Below are 22,000 nucleotides of genomic sequence, written 5' to 3'. Positions count from 1 at the left end.
ACTTTTTACTGCTTTTCAGTTTTATTCAGCAATACCTGATGAAATAAAAAATACTGTTTAGGAAACAAATAGAAATGTTTAGAATATAAGTTAAAATTTGAGACAGCTATTAGCTTTTTTTCTTCTTGTTTTAGAAAACATATCAAAAATACTTCTTTTTGATTTTACTTCTGTTTGGAAAATCTGTGTCTTAACATAGTGTGACTTTTTATTTCACTCCGCTTAAGATAAAATTTGCAGTGTTATCTCTATCTCTGCAATAGGTTACTATAATTGAGAAGAAATATGCAATTCCTTGGTTTTCATTCTTACTGTTTACAACACAGTTTTTTGGAAGGCTTTATACTGTGAAGTGATACTGAGGAACCTTGCTCGTGATGCTATGTATTTCATGTAAAGCTAGAGATTGTTCAAAGATGTCATACTTTACAGGATGATTAGCTTTTTTAAAATATAGATAAAAAAGTAACATTTATCAAAAGGCTTGGAATCCTTCTGCCATTATTTCAGAAAGACTTATTGTTTAATTTTCCTTCCAGTTCATGTCCTAGTTGGTGAAAAGAACTAGAGTACTGAATTTCAGTTTTCATTGCTCTTTAATATGCCTATGTCCACTTCTAGATTCTTCAGTTGTGCCTTCAGGCTGGGGAAGGGATGCCTAATGCAATGTATTGGTGTGATTTGATAGTGTTATCTGCAGAGTGGAACATTCTTATTTTATCCTTTTAAAGGGATGATGTCTTGTATTCTCTAAAGATACATTGACACTGCCATAGTTTCCTTAGAAAGAAAACTTGAACTCAAGTGAATGGGTTCAAATGTAGTTCAGAGAATTTCCATATGATCTTTCATAGATCATAGGAAGGACCATAGTCTATGTGATCATGAGCCTCCAGGCTGGGTGCTTTTATTCTTGGTAGCTCATCGTTTGAATTCCATACAAAAAGAAATACTAAGTACATCCCAGACCTTCTATTCTCCAATGGTGTCCAGCTGTGAATTAAGATGGTTTAATAGTTTCTTCTGTAAATTCTACTTAATTTTTGTAAGTTATTTTTCCTGAGGAGCCACTTTCAGTTTAAGAAGCTGTATTTTAGAAAGAATGTACTTGAACTGTCCTGTTGGCTTTTTCGTAGCCTAGTGAGAATTAAGTAAATACGTATTTTGCTACAATTGTTATTTGGATGAAACATGTTTCTGCATAATTTTGAGCTTGTTATTTTGTTATTCTGTTTCTTGTCCCTTGTAATTTGAATTGTGAGTTAGATAGACTCTAAACACTGTCAGTGGCTTCAGCCTTGTGGTAATCATTGCACAGTCATAATGTTCTATTGAAGTCTTCCTCTGTTTTTATTTATTTCTCCAAGATGCTTCCCAAGTAACATTACTGGAAAGGAGGGTAGTGTTTGGACTGAATTTTGAAATCCTGTCATTTAATATGGCCTGGATGATTTGCAGAGAAGTACTATTTAAAGCGTTTGTGTCTGTTTAATGATATAATTTTTTCATTAGTTTGCCTGTTACACATTTCAAACCAAATCAAATTTTACTTTTGCATGTGATCAGTAGTTGCTCTAATTAAGAAATTGTGTGACATTTGTGAGGATTAAATGCTATTTTTTTCAGTGAGGTGCAGTGCCTGTAACTGACCACTACTTGTCAGTGTTTTACCGTCTTAAGAGCATCACCATTATTAAATTATATATTTTCAGGATCTAACACAACATGATGGTTGTGTTTATTTTGGCCTTTCTCTTTTTTGTCTTTTCTTTCTCTCAGTTTTTTGTATAATGTGCAAACTTCTTGTTTGTATTGTAGTATTACACAATACATCATACTCAAAGAGTGATTACGAACCAGGAAGATATCTATGTATATACTGACCATTAAGTGTTGTGTTGTGTTGGGTTGTTCTGTTCCCCTCTCAGTTTGTATGTTGGATTGTTCTGTTTCCCCCCCTTAGTTGCAATGCTGTGTGTCGTTGTAGAAAAACTACTTTCTGCGTATTTTATGTCTCTTTTACCTTAGTGTGTATTGGTACATTTAATCAGCAATTACTGCAAATTAGAAAATAGCAATTAGCAAACAAATTCATGCAAATCATATATCTTAATTTTTTATATTCCTGATATAAGCATGTTTCTGATTGGAAAGAAGAACAAATATTCTTTTCTTGCCAGGGGTATCGACATGTATACATGAATGTGAATTGCTTTAACCACTGCATTTGTTATATTTGTTATGTAAATGAAAACTATCTTGAGATTCCCTAGGGCTTTTTTTTTTTTTTTTTTTTTTTTGAATATAAAGGCGCCATCACCTCTTACTTTTTGCTTGTGTTTTTACATTTATTTTCTAAAACAAGATCAAGTATCATTCTTAAAAATGTTTTCTTTGCATTCTTTTCTGTGCATTGGGTGTCCGGGATGGCTTTACAAAATTTTCTGCTTGGCTTCCTGGATTTTGGTGAAATGTGTCCATGTGTTCATGCTTGGCAACTTTAGGTCAACAGAATCATCATTAGGTCAACAGAATCATCATTATTGAACCTTTTGAATCCACTGACTGTGGTAAGGCAGTGCCTGCAGTTATGTCTTAAGCTAGCAACTTGGCTAGGCCAGGAAGCATTTTTTAACTTTCTCCTAGTGCAATTGTATACTTAGATTTTGTGTGCCTCCCACTACAAGTGCTATGAACTGCAAGATGCTGGTGGACAGAGAGTGGCATAAACCGATGGTCAGAAATGTTGTTGAACATTGTTTTTTGCGTATTTTTATCACTGATCTTTTAGACAAACATAAACTTGATCTGTGCTCTGAGCCACCTGGATATTTTAGTGCATTGTTGAGACTTGCTCTTTGGCTCTGTGCTATGCCACCTGTGGCCCATGGTTTCTGTTTTGACTGTAGTTTGAATCTGACTCTTGCTTGGAGCATGAACAAGTCTCATACATATCTGTCACTAAAATAGCTAGGTAGTCCCTTTTTAACTGCCTGGCTGGTATGTTTAGGGAGCATACTTGGAGTCATGCTAATCACTAATGTAGCAAGTTAGGGAAAGTATTTTCATTCAGATTAGGATGTGGTACATTTTTGCCTTGCTTTAAATTATAGCTTGCAGCTGTTCTGCTTGTATGTTTGTGATAGTAGGAAAAACTCACTGATCAGTGTCACTTTGAAAGAGCAAGTTTCAGTTTGTGGTCTGTACACAGCTTTCAAAAAGTCTGGTTTTATTTAAAAAGAAAAAACAATACAGCAAAACCAAACTGAGACCAAAACCCAAACCCTAAGAAAAGTAGGCTTAAGTTGCTGTAAAAGTTATGATTTGCTCTTGAAAGGTTATCATATGTTGGAAAGATTGAGGACTTGAGTTGTTTCACAATCATCCCCATAGTTTTCCTCATGTATAAGAAAAATAATATGAAGCAGTAAGTTATGATTTTGAAGTTGTGAGGTTCAATAGATGCTCTGTGTATATGGAAGAGGTATGCTCAGTTGGGGTATACCAGTTACATTTGTATTCTAATGCTGTCTTGTGCTAGTGAGCTCTTTATAAAGACCTGTAAGAATTACCCTCCTTGGTCAAATCAAAAGTTCATCTAGCCTGACCACCTAGCAGGCAGTGGAACGTGGAGCTGGTCCTTCCCAAAGCCATGCTGTGAAGACCTTTGTACAGGGAAGTTCTCTGTCTCCTTGTGGCCTCCTTCAAGGCCTCATCAACCTTGTCAGTCTCTTCGAGACCAATCTGGACAATAATGCTTTCAGAGGAGGATCTTGGTAGGAGAATCCTGTTGACTGTAGGCCTGTTCCCATTCCTTGGTGCTTCAGCTACACTGGGCAGTGTCTGCCTGCTGTTTGGGAGCCATCAGGGAGGAATGTGTGCTTGAACTGCTGTCTTTAGCATCCTTTTCCTAGTTTCCATTTTTGACATGTGACTTCCTCAACCCTTTCTCTGGAGACAACATGAAATCAAAGAATCAGTTGGATCTTTACATGTTTTTATGGGTTTTTTTCTTTTACCCCTCCCAAGAGGAAGCTTGTATAGTGATCTTTAGTGGAGGAAAAAACAAATGTGGCCCAAAACAGCAAGAGAGGATTACTTTAAAAAGAGTACAGAAAGGAGGCAAAACACAGAATTAACTTCTGCCTGTGCAATTTCTGAAATGCTAATAACAGCTGACGTTTGTCTGGCTGTGGATGACCAGATGTTTCCATATCCTTATGACATTTTGATTAACTGCTTACCTGGCACCTACTGGTACAATGCATGTTTCACAGTCCAAGCAGTGCACATGTAGTATATTTCATTTATTGTAACATTACTTTTTTTTTGCCTATTTTAACTCTGGGGTATCTATCTATCTCTCTCTATATATAGGAGTTGTTATTTTCCTTAAAATGAAATGGCTATGGGCTGTTTTTACAATATGCAGAAAATAAAACGGAAGGTTATATTTATAGTATCAGTTACAGTAAAGGATGCATTTCTGTTTGAAATTATTTCTATTTAATAGCCTGAATATCAGTCAGTGAAGTTGAAATGGCATTTTTATCTCCATGGTTTTGTTTGGGAATTTGGACGTGCTACTGATGCAGAGATATTTTTTGCTTTCATCAGGGATAATCTTTTAAAATTTTACTAGTATTCCTGAATCCAGCCCAGCTGTAATATTTTCTTTATGATTCTGACCTCTCTAGCCAAATCTGTACATGAAAATGTGCACATTTGGTACTATGTTAATAATTAACTTAGTGCCAAAAATGAAATTTGCCTAAAGTTGACTGTGTAGAGCAAAGTTTCTAATTTTGCTAGTAAATTTTGCTGATGGTTGATTGCAGTTAATAGACATCATATATTTCAAGTAGGCTGCTCTGGACCGATACTTCTGGTCATTAAAAATAAACAAAGAAAAAAGCGCAAACCAAAATAAAACCCCAATGAACTTGGGTAATGCAAAACCAGCATTAGCTAAAGAGATGATCTTAGACTTTTGTTCATGTTGCTTTTTGGGACTTCTCTCAGGAGCCTTTTTTAGTAAAATATGTGCAGAGTTGAGTTTTATAGTTGACTGGAATGATAGATTTAAATCTCTCTTGAATACTTAGGAAAGCACCTTAAATGTGTTACGTTCTTCTATTATCTGATTAGGGATCAGTATGACTAAAAGTATAACTCTTTATGTGGCATAATATTTTCAGTGGCATAATTATGATTAATGTCTACCATGGTCTCAGATTTAATGTAAGCTGTTCAGGCAGAAGAGTAATCCAAACTGTACTGAAACCCTTAGGTTTTCTAAATGAGGTTGTAAGAGGAAGGTAAGTATATAAAGCCATTTATTTTCTTCAGAAAGCTGCTTTTAAAGGCAAAATTTCTAAAGCTGAATACCTGTCTTCACTGCAGTTGATTAATATCTTGTATTCTGTTTTCATACACTGAAATTGCTCTTCAGTGCACAGTGAAGAGAAAATGTTCAAAAACTGAATGAAATGACACAATTTATAGGGACAGATTTCAAGGAAGATAGGGGGAGATTTTCCTGTAAATGTAAAATGAAAATGCTGCTTGGGAATGACAGACTGGGAAAAAGAAATTTCTTTCTAGAAAGGCTATGAATTTTTGTTGTTATTCTGTTGTTGTTTTAGCAAGTAATTATGAAAGGAATAGACGTACTTGTGCTTCAAGATATGGGATGAAAGTAAAAGATTTGTGCTCAGGTACCTAATTAATTGATCTGTGACTAGTGTGAAAAATCCTTGATCATGTTGCACAGATAAAAACTGTGTTTATAAATCATGATAAAAACATGATTTATAAACAGTTACAGAAATTCATGGCAAATTATCAGTATATGGCTACTGATCTCTTTTAGCCAATGTTTCTAAGTGATATTTAAAATGACCCAATGATTTTACCATGCCTTGAGATATCTAAACTTGGGTTGTTTATGTGGCAAATATTACATGTCACTAATATCTTTCATGTCTAATACTTCCTTTGAAGTGATTGGCTGTGTTTGCAAATAGTGTTGGTTTGCAGAGGGACTAAGATTTTGAAATTAATATTTAATGCACTTTTATTTCTGTAAGATGATTTAGAAAGTGTCCACATGTGGTTTTAGATTCCTCATTCTGAGAGGGAATGGGACAAGTCCCCATGGATTTGTTTAATTTTTTGTTACTGTTGTCAAGGAAGGGCACATCAATGTTGATAATTTTTGATCAGGAAAGTTTCAGTTGATTCAGTTGTAGTTCTGTGGCTTTAAGCATCTTTCCAGATTGAGAAAAAAAATAACCTTTTCATTTTTTTTTTCTTTTGACTTCTCACACAACCTTATGGTAGTGTTTTCTCGACTACAGTGCATTGAGTTTCATAACATGCACACTTTATATTAGAGAATATATTAATTTTCTCTGATATGTGCACAGCTAATCTGTAGGGGATCTCTTGAGCCTTTAAGACCTTAATCCAAAGGTGTTTGGGGTCAACTTGAGAGTCTGGAGCTCTATACATCGGAAGGATGTTAGTGCTGCTTTAGACTTTGTGTTTGTCCCTGTTCTCTGCATGGGTGTGTTTATGTATGCATGAACTTATATTTATCTTTACATAACAATATACATTGGCTCTACATGGAAATATTAGATGCAGACAGAAAGCATTTGACTAGATCTTCTTTCTTAAATGTATCAGCAGATTCTTTATTTTAACAACCTTGGAATGATAGATTCTGTAAATTTTGTGAAGAAGTTTGCATTATATTTTTTTCCTCTAAAGGTTTTAAGGAAGCAAGATGTTAAAGCAGATGAAACAGAAGAACTCATGAGAAACAAACTTCTGAAATATGAAAGCGAAAAGTACCAGGTAAGATGTAATTTTTTCCTTTTTGTTTGGTTTTAAATGAGAGTATAGTGTCATCTGTTACAGTATATGCTTCCTTTTTCTGAGAAACCAGCAGAGCAAAACTTTCTTTACTCTTTAAGAATTCAAGGTGTGGGATTTTTTTCTGCATCAGAGGCACTGTGAATATAGCTATGCTCAGCTTGTGTCTCTCCTTCAAAACTCTTCAGCTATAGTACGTTACTTCTAATGACTCTTCCATCCTGCCAGGCAGACAGATTTATAACTTGTGCATAATCCTTGATTTCTTTCTCTGTTTTGTCTCTGAATTTGTATGTAGTCTACTGTTGCTTATTTGCAGCAGCTCAAAGCAGCTTTTCTTCATCCCTGCAAACTAACTTATGATGGTTTTTTTGCACCATAGTTATTATTAAATACTCTTGCTGAACTGTTGCCATATTTCACTCTTTCTTTTCATAGGTAACAAAATTTCTTGTATTTCTATTCTAGCAGGATGCTAGGGCTGCATTACGTTTTCCCTGTTTGTTTTTTACACTTGCATCAAGTTTAGCATCTTTCAAAGATATGCCCCTTTATGCTAAGCCTTTATGTACTGTAGTGTTTTATGTAGTGTTTTACCTTATGTTGTTCTCTTCATTCCCTTAATGTTGGTCCTGTTTACTTTGCCCATTTGCCAGGCTTTCAACATCCTCCTTGAGATTGCTATCTCAACAATAACAATTTCTACTGTCAAAACCTCTATTTATTTCCAAATGGATCTTTGAACTATTTATGGAAGAAGCCAAAAAATATTTTGAAGCTTTTGCTTTAGTTTCTTTTTTTTTTCATCGTCATTGGTTTGATGACTATTTCTGATTACACATTTTGAATTTTATGTTTTTAGGACAACTTTCAGTTTTATGAAATTTAGGGCACTTCAATTTTTTGTCATCTTGTTCCCAGAATAATTCATATACATCATCTTGCACAACACAGAAACCCCACAGATTTTACCAATTACAGTTCTACCAATATGTGTCTTCTTTAACACTTCTAGGAATAAATTATTTAGCAAAGGTCACTTAAAATACTAAGGTACTTTTAATTTTGAGTTTGAAAGTATGTTTGAAATCCAGAAAAATGTTTTTGAAACTTTGTTAAAATTTACCTTCCATTTTTTTACTTTTAACCCAGTAAAAATTTGCTATTGTGATTTTGCTTTGGATAATAAAAATTATTTTATCTTTATGTGATATAGAATATTGCACAAAAATTATAGACTGTAAGTAAAATTCTCTTTATGTAATTTAAATAAATATAGCAGGGATTTAGTAAAAATGAAAGTTTGCTTAAAATTTTGGACAAATAAAAATACTGTGTATATTATACCGAATTTTAAATAAATGCTCATATGGATGATTTTGTGTCAAAATTAAATGTTAAAGTACACTTTTATATTATGATGGCTACATTGCTTTTCTTTCTTCATCATCCTCTGAAATGAAAGCTTGAGCAGGAATTGGAGCAGTCCCGGAAAAAGTTGAGTGAATCTGAAGGCAGTAGAGAAGCTCTTTTGCATCAGGTAACTGCTTTAGTGTGGTAAAAATCCTAAGGTTTTCATGTTATGTTGTGTCTGAGTCTTTTTGTTGAATATTCTTATCTCATACTCTGATAAAATTGTTTCATGAAGGAAAACATGAGGTATAGGGAGACAGGTTTAAGTGTGTGTGTGGACTGAGCTCGTTATACTTTTTTCTGCTTTCCAAACTTTTATGTGTATATGTTCATATGCATTAATTATAGTCGTGATAATAATGGTATGTTTTCAGTACATAAGCACATTTTGTGAAATTTCCTTTCATGATATGCTTTAGAACTATTCCTATATTAGTATCATTTTTCTGCAAAGCATGTACTATAATTGGTGAAATGAGAGAAATCAATGACCTAGAAGTATTTGCTACATTGTAACATGCAATAAAAGTAAATAAATACCTGAAAAAGCATTTAAAGTATGCTTTAAATAATAGCTATTAGTGCATGTATTATTAAACTTAAAATTTGTAGGAATTTGGATTATAACTGAAGAAAAAAGTCCTTTCTCCTAAACATCTTTCCTTTAGAGGGGCTGGATAAAAAGACTGAAATAACTAGAGAGGGGGCAATTGGCATTCTCATCTTTTAGCATGAGTTGTCTTGTGTATCTAAGAGAAGTTTGAGTTAGCTATATTACTGTTTTGAATTTAAATCATTGTGAATGGCATATAGAGTAATAGGAATTAGAGGTATTTTTCTTCAATTGAACTTTAGCATGTTGGATTTTCTCTATTTTCCTACATGTTGTCATCTTAGTAAGTCCTCTACTCTATATGATAGAAAGGAAAAATGTGAAGACCCCTGTGTTTCTTGTGAATAAATACATTGTATTTTTAAGGAGCACAATTTAAAGAAAACATACTATTTATTAAATTTGGATAGACATTTTCACTAGCGATGAAAAAAGACAGTTGCAACATATAAAATGGTAGCATTTTATTTGGTCTAGGGAAATTATTGCTCATCTGTGGTCAACATAAATTAAAGGTCTCCTTTAATTTTGAATAATCAATTTGTGGCCTGTAAGCAAGTAGTTTGTCTTTTTGTTTACCATCTGCAGTACTCTCTAGATGTATTGATAAATATTTTTTGTCTATCATATTTTTCTTTATAGTGTTTAATAGAAGTATGGTATTTATGGTTTTTGTTCTATTTTTCATTAAACTTTTGATGTATATATACTTATATATATATATATACACTTTTGTGCATATATTTTAGATTGAGGATCTTCGTTCTCAGCTTTTGAGAGCAGAAGAAGACCGTGCAGAATTGCAACATCAAATCTCATATGCTGCTATGCATCATCGCCAGAGCTATCAGGATGCACAAGATGATGACAGGAGAATTAGAGCAGGTACAACTAATATTTTGCACTGGAGACCTGCAAGCTACTTAGTAGGCATGGACATGAATTTTATCTTAGAGTTGCAGTCTAATTCTTCTATTGTTTTGACAAAACCAGCCAATTAATTCCTCAGATTTAAGTTAATATGTATTGGCACCTAAATATTAACAGACAAATAGCAATGGCAGTTAATTTATGATAAAATATTTTGATTTGCCAAATCAAAACATTGCTTTTGAGACAGTTTTAGCAAACTGAATAGTGTTTTTACAGAAGAAAAATGTGTATTATTTCTAAGTAATAATTTTCCAGAAACTTGCATTTCAGTCCATTTGCAGTTTGCATTCTGCCATCTTGAAAATCATAACAAGAGTCATTGATTAAGTAGTTAATGAGGCTGATGACTTTCTGGTAGAATTTCTAAGCAACATGTTCCTGAGTGGTTAAGAAAATTTTTCCATGTGATACAGTCAGGGCTTTGGCTTGCACTATGTTAGAGTTTGAGAGTTGAAATAGTTTTATTTAGAAGAAAAATACTTTAAACAATTTCAATATATAATTGCATATTAAATTACCACTTTAACAAGGTCTTCAATTAATTGCTAGTTATCTATCTGTATTTAAACTTTTCAAACATAATCAAATAGGCATTAGAGAAAGTCTTTATCTTTCTCCTTATTACCATAGCAATGTATTACTCAAAGTAATAAAGAAATAGTGACTCTATTCTAGAGTCCAGTGTCTATGGGACTGTTTAATTGGTTTGGATAATGATGTATTTTTGTGCTTCAGCTTCTGAATTCTCTTGGTTTTTAAAATAGGACTCTGACTCCATATTTTACAAACCTCATACAGAGCACTGGAAATGGGCTTAGCTTCAAAACTGTAATGCAAAATAATAATTTCAATAGTTTTTTTCTCCAGTCATGTTAATGTATCTGTTTAAAAGTTAGTTTATTTGAAACAATATGCCTTTAATATTAATAAAAGCATATTTTAATTTCCTATTGATCTTATAAATCAAAACAGATGTAAAAATACAAAGAAAATAAAAATGTACTGTAACTGTTAAAATACGTGCATACATTTATATAATTTTTGCAGTTGTGTTTCACCTTGCTGTGTTATTCCTGTTTGGTCAAAGATAAATGGGAAGAAGATAAGCAGAAGATTTTTTTCCTTTTGCCTCTAGTAGTTATTTATGACTTAAGACCTTTGGATTTCTGATTGAGAGAATTTATAGCTTACTCTTATCAAAATCTTTGGTTGTAGTTTCTGGATTCAGACATAAAATTTGCAGATAATGTGACTTTCAAATTGGGAGGTGTTACTCTGGTGAGATAAAACCTTGGCCTTGAAGCTGCTGGCCAAATTTCATTTTCTCCAAAACTTCCCCACTGTTTCTCCCATCCTATTTTATTTTATTCAGTTTTCCTGCAGCTTTGTTTTTTTTGGTTGGTTTTTTATTTGAGGGGAGCAGCTGTGTGCAGGGGGAAGAGTGGAAACCCCTATAAAATGATGGAAAAGTACTGTTTTATTCTGTTATTAAAATGTTACTTGCTTATGATACAGGTATACCATTTTTCACAGATATTTTGGTGAAAATCAGTAGCTGTAGAATAGTCTCAAGTGGAGAAACAAATTGCCAAAAATTAATTGAGATAAAATTAATTTACCATGAGTTGGTATTTCTACTGAATGTGTTGCTCTGTTCTTGCTGTTTTACAGTAGCTGAAAGATATGAGAGAGAGAAGCAAGATCTAGAGAAACATATTTTGGAACTTAAAGCAAAGCTGAGTCATAATGCTGTAATGTCAGAGGTAGAAGAACTGAAGAGATGTATAGAGCGTAAGGACAAGGAGAAAGCACAGCTTGTAATGCACATACAGGTAAGTTGGGATTTGCTGCTTTTTGCTTGGTGGCATTTTTGGTTTTTAAATAATTTCTCATCTGTTTAACATTAGGTGATGTATCAGATTAGGGATTAACCTTTAAAATTAAGAGTAACTGTCATGGTCATTACTTTTTGTGTAAAGAACTTTGAAAAGTGATATGAGTTTGCCAACTTCTTTCTCTCCCATGTAATACCAAAAAATGTATTTGCTATTGCCCATGATTTCATGGTTTGGATTACTTCTCTTTGCCATGTGCAAAGAAAAGTTGATCTGATTTTATCAGCACTTACCGTTAATAATGGTTTTTGGAACTGCTTTTATAAGGTAGTACTTACTTGCTTCCATCGTTCCTCAGAACTAAAGTTCAACTTTAAAAATTGAGATATCTTGTTCTATGAGAGAGTGTAGTAGAGTAACAAAAGTAGGTCACAATTTCCCTTTTTTAGTAATCAAATGCAATGTAGTAATATAATCATAAGTATTAGTAGTCTTCTTTATGGTAATCATATCATAATGTTTAATGTGATTCTCTATGAGAAGGCTAAGAGCAGCCTTTTGTACTGGAATTTTAGTTAGAAGACTTTGACCATAAAATGAGATCTCAGTAGGCAGTAGTCTTCTTATTTAAGATGGGAAATTTCTGTATTTCTTGCTCTTGTTTAGATTTGTCATTGGTAGTAGAATACTTGAACAGTAACAATTTTCTTCTGTCTTCTGTGACTGTCAGGGGAAAAGACTATTTGCAAAACCATGTGTATTATTTTAATAGTCAAGGACTTCACTTTTTGTTCAGCTTGTATTTTGGCATTGTGTAAGCAAGGGATTTTGTATGTATTTTCCTAATGAAGGTACTTATCTATGAAATGATATCACATCACTTTGGAAATTCAAATGTAGGAATTTATTTTTTTTGTCTTCATAGATTTGCAGGACTATACTCTTTGGTTTACTTCTCTTGCTCCTTTACCTTGTCTGCTTCTCTGCTGATTTAAATCGAACTAATACATCAAATTCCATTTGGAAAAAAAATGGCCTTCTCAAAATAAGTTCCTACATGCTTTATGAAATTCGGTCATTGAATAGGTTTAAAAAGACCTAAAGTGTTTTTGTAGAGGGTAAGATGAGCAGAACTCATTTCCTGGTGTCCATCAGCATTTGTATTCTAGCTGGTCAATAAAACCCATGACTAAGTGAAAACATTCTGTTTTGTTTTTTTTTTTTTTTTTGTTGTGCCTTAGAAGTGAATTATTTTGGTGACAGGAATTAATGGGGTAAGAACCCACATAAAACCAATTATTTTAAACTTCTGCTTGTAGAACATGCTTTCTTAAGGGTCAGAATGATTTTATAATACTAATTTCCTGCCCTGAAAATACTCATGCAATAGTGCTCAGTTGGGGTTATTGTCATTTCTCTGAGTTAGAAATCTTTGACTTCCCTCATTTTCTCAACAGAAAATACTTTGTACTTCTTATCTGCTTCCCACTGCCTTTCTCCTACAGGGGCAGTAACAGGAAAATAGCTAGTGTGTTTTTCTTTCAATGAGACATCAAGGAATGCAAGGATGTGAATTTCTAAACTTGTGTACTAACAAAGCATTTTGTCAAGCCTGTTCTGACAGCTGCTCCTATCAGATAGTCTGATTCCCAGTTGGAAGTGACCAGTCATGTTTGACTTGGGTGTGATTTTGTTTAGTGGAAGAATCTAACTTGCCTCTGATGTACATGTGATACTAGAAATTTCTTTTGATTTATTAAAATGTCATTGTTTGCAACAATTTGAGTTGTGTGCATTGTTTAGCCTCCAACAGTTGCTATAAAATCACAGTGTGATGTAAAATGCAGAGGATGAAAAAGGTTAAAACATATTCTTAAGCTCATGTTTAGAAGTGAGTTCAATCTTAAATTAGCTTTTAAATATAATATTTATTTCTGCTACTCTAGTTTATGTGAGGGAGCGATTGTGAGATTTTTCCAAATGTTTACAACTATCGTAAATACATTTTTCTTCATGAAGCCAAATAGATACAGGGCCATTGTGGCTAACTATTAAGATTTAACTATTATGACTAAGAAATAAGTGCACAAATTGCAAAGATGCAATACCCTGCTTTCTCCATAGGTGTTTTTAGACTCCTTAGAGTCTTTTAGACTTTTTTAGCCTGGGAACTTGTTTGATTTACTAATTACTCTTCATTTGGATTTGATGTTAGTATTCTTATAGTATTGTCCAGTACAGCAGTCAGTTTGTTAAAATATATCAGTTTTTCTCAGGGAAAATTATTGATGTTTAATTAATGTTAGAATTCTTAAGTAACATAAATCTTTCGTTTTTATAAATATTGATTCATATTCTCACAAATATTTACTTTTACTTTTCTACTACAAATGAAGCTATTAGCCAGTTAAATTCCGGTAGCACAAGCCCTGTAGATCAGAAAGAATTTTGGCAACTGCACCCATGTTAACACAGAAATACACATTTATCGTACATAACTAGGAATTCAAAAGTACAGATCAGTCCATTTGGGACTCCTGTTTGATATAGAAACAGAGGGTGGAGGTACTTTCTCTATCCTCTTGCTTTACAGAGTTGGCTTTATGAAATTTTGACTGGCTATGATGCTGTTTTCTACCTGATTTCAACTGTTGGGTCTGTGCTGGCTTATCTCTTTTAAGCCAAGTGCAAACTCTTTGCTAAGGTTTATCTTATTTACACATATTGTAAAAATAGAACATTAAAAGTCACTTTATATTGGTACATCCATGTCAAAATCCAATTTTCCTCCTCGTGCAAATAGTTTGTGTTGATAAATTAGTTGCAAGATAAGTATCTAAAACAAATGTTCCTCTTTTTTATTATACTGTTAATCAGTAAATTGGAGGTTGATTTACTTCTACACGATAAGAGGAATGTTTACAGTTAATTGAACGTTATTTTATGTGTTTAAGATTAGACTCATATTTCATTAAAAAGTTTGTGGGAGAGGAAGTTTTGTTAATGAAGTTAACAAAACTCTGGGGAAATTATATATAAATAACTAGTTTTTAATGGTGCAGCATTGAATACCATTGATTTAGTCTGACATCCTATATGGTGTCTCCAGAAAGACATGAAATAGGAAGTGATAATAGCATGTGTAATCACATGACTGAAAAAATGATGACCCATTTTAGAAAATCTGTGGAACAGTAAATGTAATATCTGATTGTATTTTATGAGGCTATTTTTAACTTCTGCTATACTCAATTTAAATCTTTGTCTTTAAAGAAGTATTGTAATCTGTTTTCATTGGAAATTAAGCTTGTTTTGATTAAAATTTTGCTTGTTGTCACTTATGAGCTTGTTTTGGTTATCTTTTTAGTACAGCAAATGCTATCTCAAAGAGATTGGTACAATTTACTGCCTCCTAGGAGGTGTTGGCCTGGTTTGGATGGAGAAAAAACCCCCCAAACTAACAAACTGACAAGGAGAGAGCTCTTACCAACAAACCCAAGCCTCCCTCCTTCCCCCAACCTTGTGGAAGTAACTTTGTCTAAATAGTCATTCTGTATCCATCTGTAAAGTTGCCCATTCTTTCACAGATAAAATACTTTCCCCTTGTCCATTTTGAATTGTGGTCTGTTTATTTCAGGCTACATCTGCCAGTTTTTTTTCAGTCATTCTGAAATCTAACCGACATTAAAGTATTTCAATCCTCTGAGGCTTGATAATATGTTTCACTGGCTATAGATCAGGTCTATCAAATTTATCTTTCATTAATGAAAAAGCTGAATGGTATAAAAGCAGTCAAAATAGGCCCAAAATTCAGAATACTAATGTGAATTTCTGTGTGATGATCTCAGTAAAATACAATTTTGCTAGTGTACTTTCAAAAACTGATTTCTGAGCATGTCCTTCCAGAAGATGTATGGACACTATTATTCCTGAGTTTCTTATGAGTCTGTTCAGAGAAATATGATTTAAGAAATGAAGCATCTTATTTTTAAGAGGCGTATTTTAAATTTAATTCATATTTGAAAGGCCTATATATGCCTCCTACATTTTCAAACGTCTTTGCATTTTGTTCTAGAAGCATTTACCAAGCTACTGTATTCTCTCTGTATTCAGTACTTTTAAATATACCTTTATTTAGCACATTGCTTTCATAAAGGCAACCAGCATAAACTGGGTAACAATTAGCTCATAAACTATAAATTCCAGTGGTTGTGGTGAATGCTGTTCTGTCCTTTCCGGTTCTCCTTTTCCTCTCATCTGTTTACATTAATTTACTTATATCTTACTGTTTGGTTTATTTCTTATTTGTGTAGTGTATAATATATGGCCAATGATTGATCTCAAACTTACGATACAGAAAAATAACAAGAACAACCAAAAGAGGAACAAATGAAGAAAGAATTGAGTAGTATGTATTTTATGTCTTGTGTTGGAATTCTTTACCGTTGCAGAGGGAGAGATTCGCTGGGCTAGCAGGACTTTCCTTGATAGTCAAGAAGATCTTTTGTGCTGTTCATATTTACTAAAATGTGATTTAATGTGGCAGTATATTGTTTGATAAAGTTTCATACTGCATATCTTTACAGAATATTTGTATTTTGTTATGATGAATCCAGGTGTTAACATCTGACCTGGAAAACAGGGAGAAGCAGCAGGAAAAAATGCTGGACCAGCTAAAGGAGATACAGAATTGCTACAAGGCTTGTGAGAGTGGACGTAGACAAACGGAACTCCAGTCTGCTGAGTTAGTTCAACAGGTTGAAGAGAGTACCAAGGAAGCAGAACGGTATCTCAGTGAATTCAAGCACTCAGAGGCACTCAGGCTGGAGATTGAGAAAAAAAAAGAAGATTTGAAGGTGAGAGCCCAGGAAACCATCCGCCAGTGGAAATTGAAGTGTAAGAAACTGGATCGTGAGGTAGAAAAGCAAAATCAAACTATAAGTGAACTGATGGACAAGAATAGTCAGGTAAGATTTGTTGATTTTCTTTAGTACCCTTTCCCTTTGTTTTAAAAAAGAAGAGAAGGAGTTTACATGCAAACTGTGACTTAAACTGCTTTCCGCTTTAGGTTCTGGACCTCCTCTTCTGTATAATTTTCAGAACTTTTTTCTTTGAAAAATCAATTTGAAAATAATTGTGTAACATTTCTGGGTTTTTCATTTGTCTTTGTTCAGTATGACAGACCACTTATTCCTCTCTTTTTCTTCCTCCAAAGTTTCTCAGGAAAAAACATAGGTTTTTTGGTTTTTGACTTAGAAGAATTCCTTTCTTTGTTCAGCTGCTGACACTGTTTTAAAGATGAGCACTCACATCCATGCTAATGTTTATCATCCTCTGTCGAAATAATGGTAGAAACCACCATTTTGTTGGCAATGAGTCTGTGGGCTGTACTTTCCAGTGGCTGGGTCAAAAGTTGCATGTTTCTATAGTGGCTTATATAGTGCTTAACTCTATGCTATGAGCTTTTATCTTAACTTACATGCTCTGCTGGTGCAGTCTATGATATTGTATGGCTTTTGTTTTACAGTGCTGTATCCTCTTTTCATGTATTTACTCATGGCATCCACCCAGTTTAAGTTACTGAATGGTCTTGAGATGGCTCCGTCCTCTGCTTTGTCTTGCTCAAAGATTGGGGTTTTCAAGGGCTAAATGGGATGCAGTATTGGATGTCTATTAATTCTGAGTTGTTTCTGATCCAGTGGTGTGTTCTGAGATTGGTACATGAATACAACCATGGTCAAAGCACAGCAGAAGTCACAATTGGGGCTATTACTGAGTTGAAATTAATAAACTCTAGCAAATCTAAACTTCGATTCCTGGTGTTGCTATTTCTCTCCTATTGCCTGTCATATTCCTTACTTTTTATTAATATTTCCTCTTTCCATGCTCCAGCAATTCATTCTATAGTAGTCTTGAATTTGTTAGCCCTAGGGCTTGTCTGGGAAAGTAAGATTCTCAAAGATTTAAGAAGTTGGTCACCCTTGCCTAAGGAAATAGAGGTTGTAAGGAGAGAAAGAAAACCTGAATCATTTCAAAATCATGGTGTCTATCAAATGGACAAATAAGAAGCAAAAGGTAGACACAAATTGTGAATAAGAAGCAGTAGCTCCCAAAAAGGTTCTGGAATTACTGTTCATGTAAACACATAGGCTGGTCTTTGTAGAGGCACTTGATAACACTGTCCACATTGAAAATTTCTTTGTTATGTAAGATTCCTTGATATGGATTTTACCTCTTTTTATGTGGCAAGTATATTCACATGCTAAATGCAGTAGTTAAACTTTGGCTTAAGCTCCATTTAAGAAAAGCTGTCAGTATTTGTTCTTATTGTTCTTATGTTCTCAATATAAAGTGGGAAGTAGTTTACTTATAGGGATATAATCAATCGAGATGCAGCATTTAGTATAAACTTGAGGTAACTAGATGAACATAATTTAACTAGCTTTGAAATACAGACAATTAACATCTGAGACAAAAATCTGTAAAAACAATAAAGGAAGAAATGGCAGTTTGTTGTCTTTGATTTCTGTTAGAAGACTTCAAAGGGTTGATGGAAAAATTTCAAACTTGGGTTGCAATCATAGCTTACAATTTTGAGATTTTTGAAATATTGGCTGACAACTGATGTGCTATAGAAAGATTGTTTAGGTTTCATTCTTTTGGAGTTCCTGGCATAATTTGGTTGAAGTTTTGCCCATGTGGTTGTCCTTAATATAGTTTGACAGTGGAGTTTCTGACATCTTGTGAAAAATATGTTCTTTATGTAATGTAGCAAGCGTACTCAAAGCAAGTAACTTATAGGTTGTAGTTTGAAATTTTACTGTAGTTTTGATTTTGTTTGGTTTTTGGTGGTGTTTTGGGTTTTTTAAGCCAAATTCTTCCAGTAGCATTATAAGATAGGTTTAGGAGTGTCTTTTTGTCTGGTAGGTTTTTTTTTCTGGAAAAACCCATGATGGTCATCAGTCCGTGTCCTCAATTTATTACATTTGTATTTTGCTTTGTGTTGCTTATTCCTGATGTAATTGCAAATTGTTTTGTTATTTTTAACTGCACACTTTTAACCCTATTGCCTTTTTGTTCTGGATGGTTTCAAGTAATTTTGCTATATCTGTAAGAAACGTGCACTGCTTGTGGAATTGATGAAAATGCTCAGTAAAATTTAGTATAAAATTTATTATGTCAGTTTAAAGAGTCTGATATATTGGAACAGATGGGTTGCATAGTCTCCCTCACTGAAGATATTCAAGAATCATCTGGATGCCATCCTGTGTCTGTGTTCTAGGACAAGTCTGCTTGAGCAGGGAGGTTGGACCAGATGACCCACTGTCGTCCTTTCAAGCTTATGCATTCTGTGATTATGTGCTAATTTTAACATGAAATATATCAATGTTGGAAAAAAACCCCGAGCCCTAAAGATCCAGGAAAACACTGGAATTTTTATTATTTTATTACATTTGATTGATTTCTGTTTGGGAAATGATGTTGTTATTTCTTGGCTTTGATGCATAAGTGAGCCAAGCTTTTAACTGCTATTAATTAATCTACTGGGCATAATTTCAAAAGTAAATTAATGTTGGTATACTTTCTATGTAATATTTTAGAAAATAAACAAAATAAGTCACCATATGGAAAGGACTATAGGCACAGTGGTATGTCCAGTAGTCATCCCTGTATGCTGCTGCATTACTCTATTACCTCATTTTCTCCATCTTGCTATTTGGAGGAACCAATAAGGAAACACTTCTCAGTCTGCAAAGAGAGAGTATGAGAAGCAGAGAATTAACCAATACTAGCCCTACTTAGAAGGCTATATAATTTAAGGACAAGTCCAAGTTTGAGATTGCACATGATCTGTGTGTAAATTTAAAGTAAGTACATTGGAACTGAGTTCATAGCAAGCAAAAATTTTATATTTTTGCATACATATGTTAATTGATACATAGACATTCCTGATGTCTAAGGACATCCTTCCAACAATTGTCTTTAATTACTTCAGATTACAATGGATTTTTTTTTTTCCTTTCCTAGGCCCTTAAAGAAAAAGATGATCTCAAAAGTCAGCTTCTCTCAGCTATAAACCAAATAGAAAACCTGCGGAAGGAGCTGAATGATGTGCTTACAAAGAGAGCCCAGCAGGAAGAACTCCTCCACTGTAAAGAGGTAAAACTGAATGAAATGGAGTCACACCAGGTATCTCTTGAAGAAGAGATCAAAGAAGTTCAAGGTACTGTAAAAAAATTGGAGAATGAGTTGAAAAAGCAAGTCTTTCTACAAAATCAAATGCAAGCTGAGAAGGAACAGTTGAAGACAGAGCTTGCAACTATTAACTTGTTTCATAAAAAAGACCAAGAACGACTCCTAGAAATGCAAGCAGATGTAAAACATTTAAGTGCTGTACGTGTGGAACTGACAAACAGAATTGCAGAAGAGGAGAAAGCCAAAAAGGAATTACTTAAGAGCCTCTCAGACCTCCAGAAACAGCAGGAATCTAGTCATGAAGAGATGATTTCAGCTAACAGGCAGCTGAAGATGGAAAGAGAAATTTACCAACAGGAGTTGGCAGATCTTAGATCAGAGTTACAAAATGTGAAAATCAAACATGAACAAAATGTTCAAGAACTCACGAAACTCCTTAAACAGGAAAAAGATGATGCAGAGGCTCAGATTAGAATGCTAAAGGTACTTATTGTGAAGAATTCCAATGTCAGACTTTCCCCCTCTTCCCACACACCCCACACACAGCCCCTGCCATTGAATGATGAAGGTAATAAAGCGTGGGCTTTAAAGCACTTAACACACATGTTGTTACAAGCCATTGTAAAAGTTTGAAGTTCAGGGTAAAAGTGTAACAGTACCAGTTTTAGGTCAAAATCTTAGGTCAAAAATAGTAAAGTAGATATGATCAAAATAAAAGAAAATGTATGATGCTGTAATGTTTTAATATGGCAGGTAGGTGAAGTCCCAAGTGACTGGAAAGGGGGAAGCATTGTACCATACTGTCACCCCAGGACACCATCTTTTAAAAGAGTAGAAAGGAGGACTGTGGGAGCTACTGACCTGTCAGCCTTCTCTTTTCCTGGGAAGATCATGGAACAAAACCTTTTAGAAACTAAACTAAGCTAAAGGGAGGACAGGGCGATGATTTGAGACAGTCAGCACAGCTTCACCAAGGACAAGTCCTGTCTGACCAACCCAGTGGCCTTCTCTGTAGTGATGGAGTGACTACATCCGGGGACAAGGGAAGTTTTCATTTATCTGAACTTTTGTAAAGTGTTTGACACAGTGCCCCACAACATCCTTCTCTCTAAATTGGAGAGAGATATATTTGATGGGTGGACTGTTAGATAGATAATAAATTGGCTGAATGGTCACATTCAGAGGTTTGTGGTCGGTGGCTGAGTTCAGATGGAGTCCTGATGTACAGCAGTGATGAGTGATGTCCCTCAGGGATCTGTGTTGGGGCTAGTGTTTAGTTATGTAAGGTATCACTCATGACTTGATAATAATTCTTAAGCAATTGGTAACATAGAAACCTTTAAGTGAAGAAAGCAATAAAAAAACCCTAGGTGGTTTTTAGTAGAGGGATAATTAAAATCAAATATTTTGACAGCAGTGCTTAACATTGGAGACCTAATTTTTAGTGTGTATATCATTATTGAAGTAGTCTGTCCAAAAGTGGTTTTTTCTTTGGCAAAGACATTGAAATTAAGAGTATACATTTGATATCAAGTGGAAAGAAGGAAAGTGTATTCTGGATGCTAATAAGAAAAAATAAGCTGATCGTGACTGTGTTTTTCTATGAAACAACAAATCCTACAGTTAGGACCTTTTTATTTTTCCTGATTGTGAACCTAAACAGAGTATTAAAAAAATTCACTTCCATATTTCATTTACAGATCCATGACTTCCCCTGAATCCTAAACTGACATGTATTTTTTAAGAGCAGAAGGTTTGAGGGAGATGAATTTTCTAAGATATTAGAGTAGGCAGATTTTTTAGAATTATACAAAATGATGATGCACAAGATTCTCTTGATTAAGAGACTGAAAATGAAACAAAATAGAAAATCATATGCATCTCTAGGAAGATCTGATGAGAACATGTCATCCTGCAGGTGATTTGGTTTCTTTTTGTCTGAACTCATCATTACATTGCATTTGGATTTCAATTTTATGGACATAGTTTTCTTCCAAAGTAAGGTAAACTTAACATACATTTTATCTTTTTTCCCCCCCCCTTCTTTTAAAAAAGTATTTTGTTGTTAGAGTAGTGTTTAGGGAAATCCAACAGAAAAAGCTGGGGTTTTTTTAACCTATTATTTTTTTTC

The 22,000-nt window shown here is 34.0% G+C and overlaps 1 protein-coding gene across 7 annotated transcripts in view; it reads left to right on the top strand.

The window, feature by feature from the left end:
• The window catches only part of CEP128 (centrosomal protein 128), a 98,757-nt gene that overhangs the window by 18,298 nt on the left and 58,459 nt on the right, over nucleotides 1–22,000 (top strand). For 6 of the 7 annotated variants that reach the window (XM_018907360.3, XM_050975207.1, XM_050975206.1 and 3 more), the window contains 6 exons: nucleotides 6,775–6,861; nucleotides 8,345–8,419; nucleotides 9,655–9,790; nucleotides 11,510–11,670; nucleotides 16,290–16,640; nucleotides 19,702–20,352. In XM_018907360.3, the coding sequence (XP_018762905.3) occupies nucleotides 6,775–6,861; nucleotides 8,345–8,419; nucleotides 9,655–9,790; nucleotides 11,510–11,670; nucleotides 16,290–16,640; nucleotides 19,702–20,352 (1,461 nt within the window). The remainder of the gene's footprint in view (nucleotides 1–6,774; nucleotides 6,862–8,344; nucleotides 8,420–9,654; nucleotides 9,791–11,509; nucleotides 11,671–16,289; nucleotides 16,641–19,701; nucleotides 20,353–22,000) is intronic. The other variant, XM_050975208.1, reaches the window with a different exon arrangement.

Source organism: Serinus canaria, chromosome 5, assembly GCF_022539315.1.
Source record: "Serinus canaria isolate serCan28SL12 chromosome 5, serCan2020, whole genome shotgun sequence".
Taxonomy (NCBI): domain Eukaryota; kingdom Metazoa; phylum Chordata; class Aves; order Passeriformes; family Fringillidae; genus Serinus; species Serinus canaria.
Note: the sequence above shows the minus strand (reverse complement) of the source record. Positions and strands in the feature narration are given on the sequence as shown.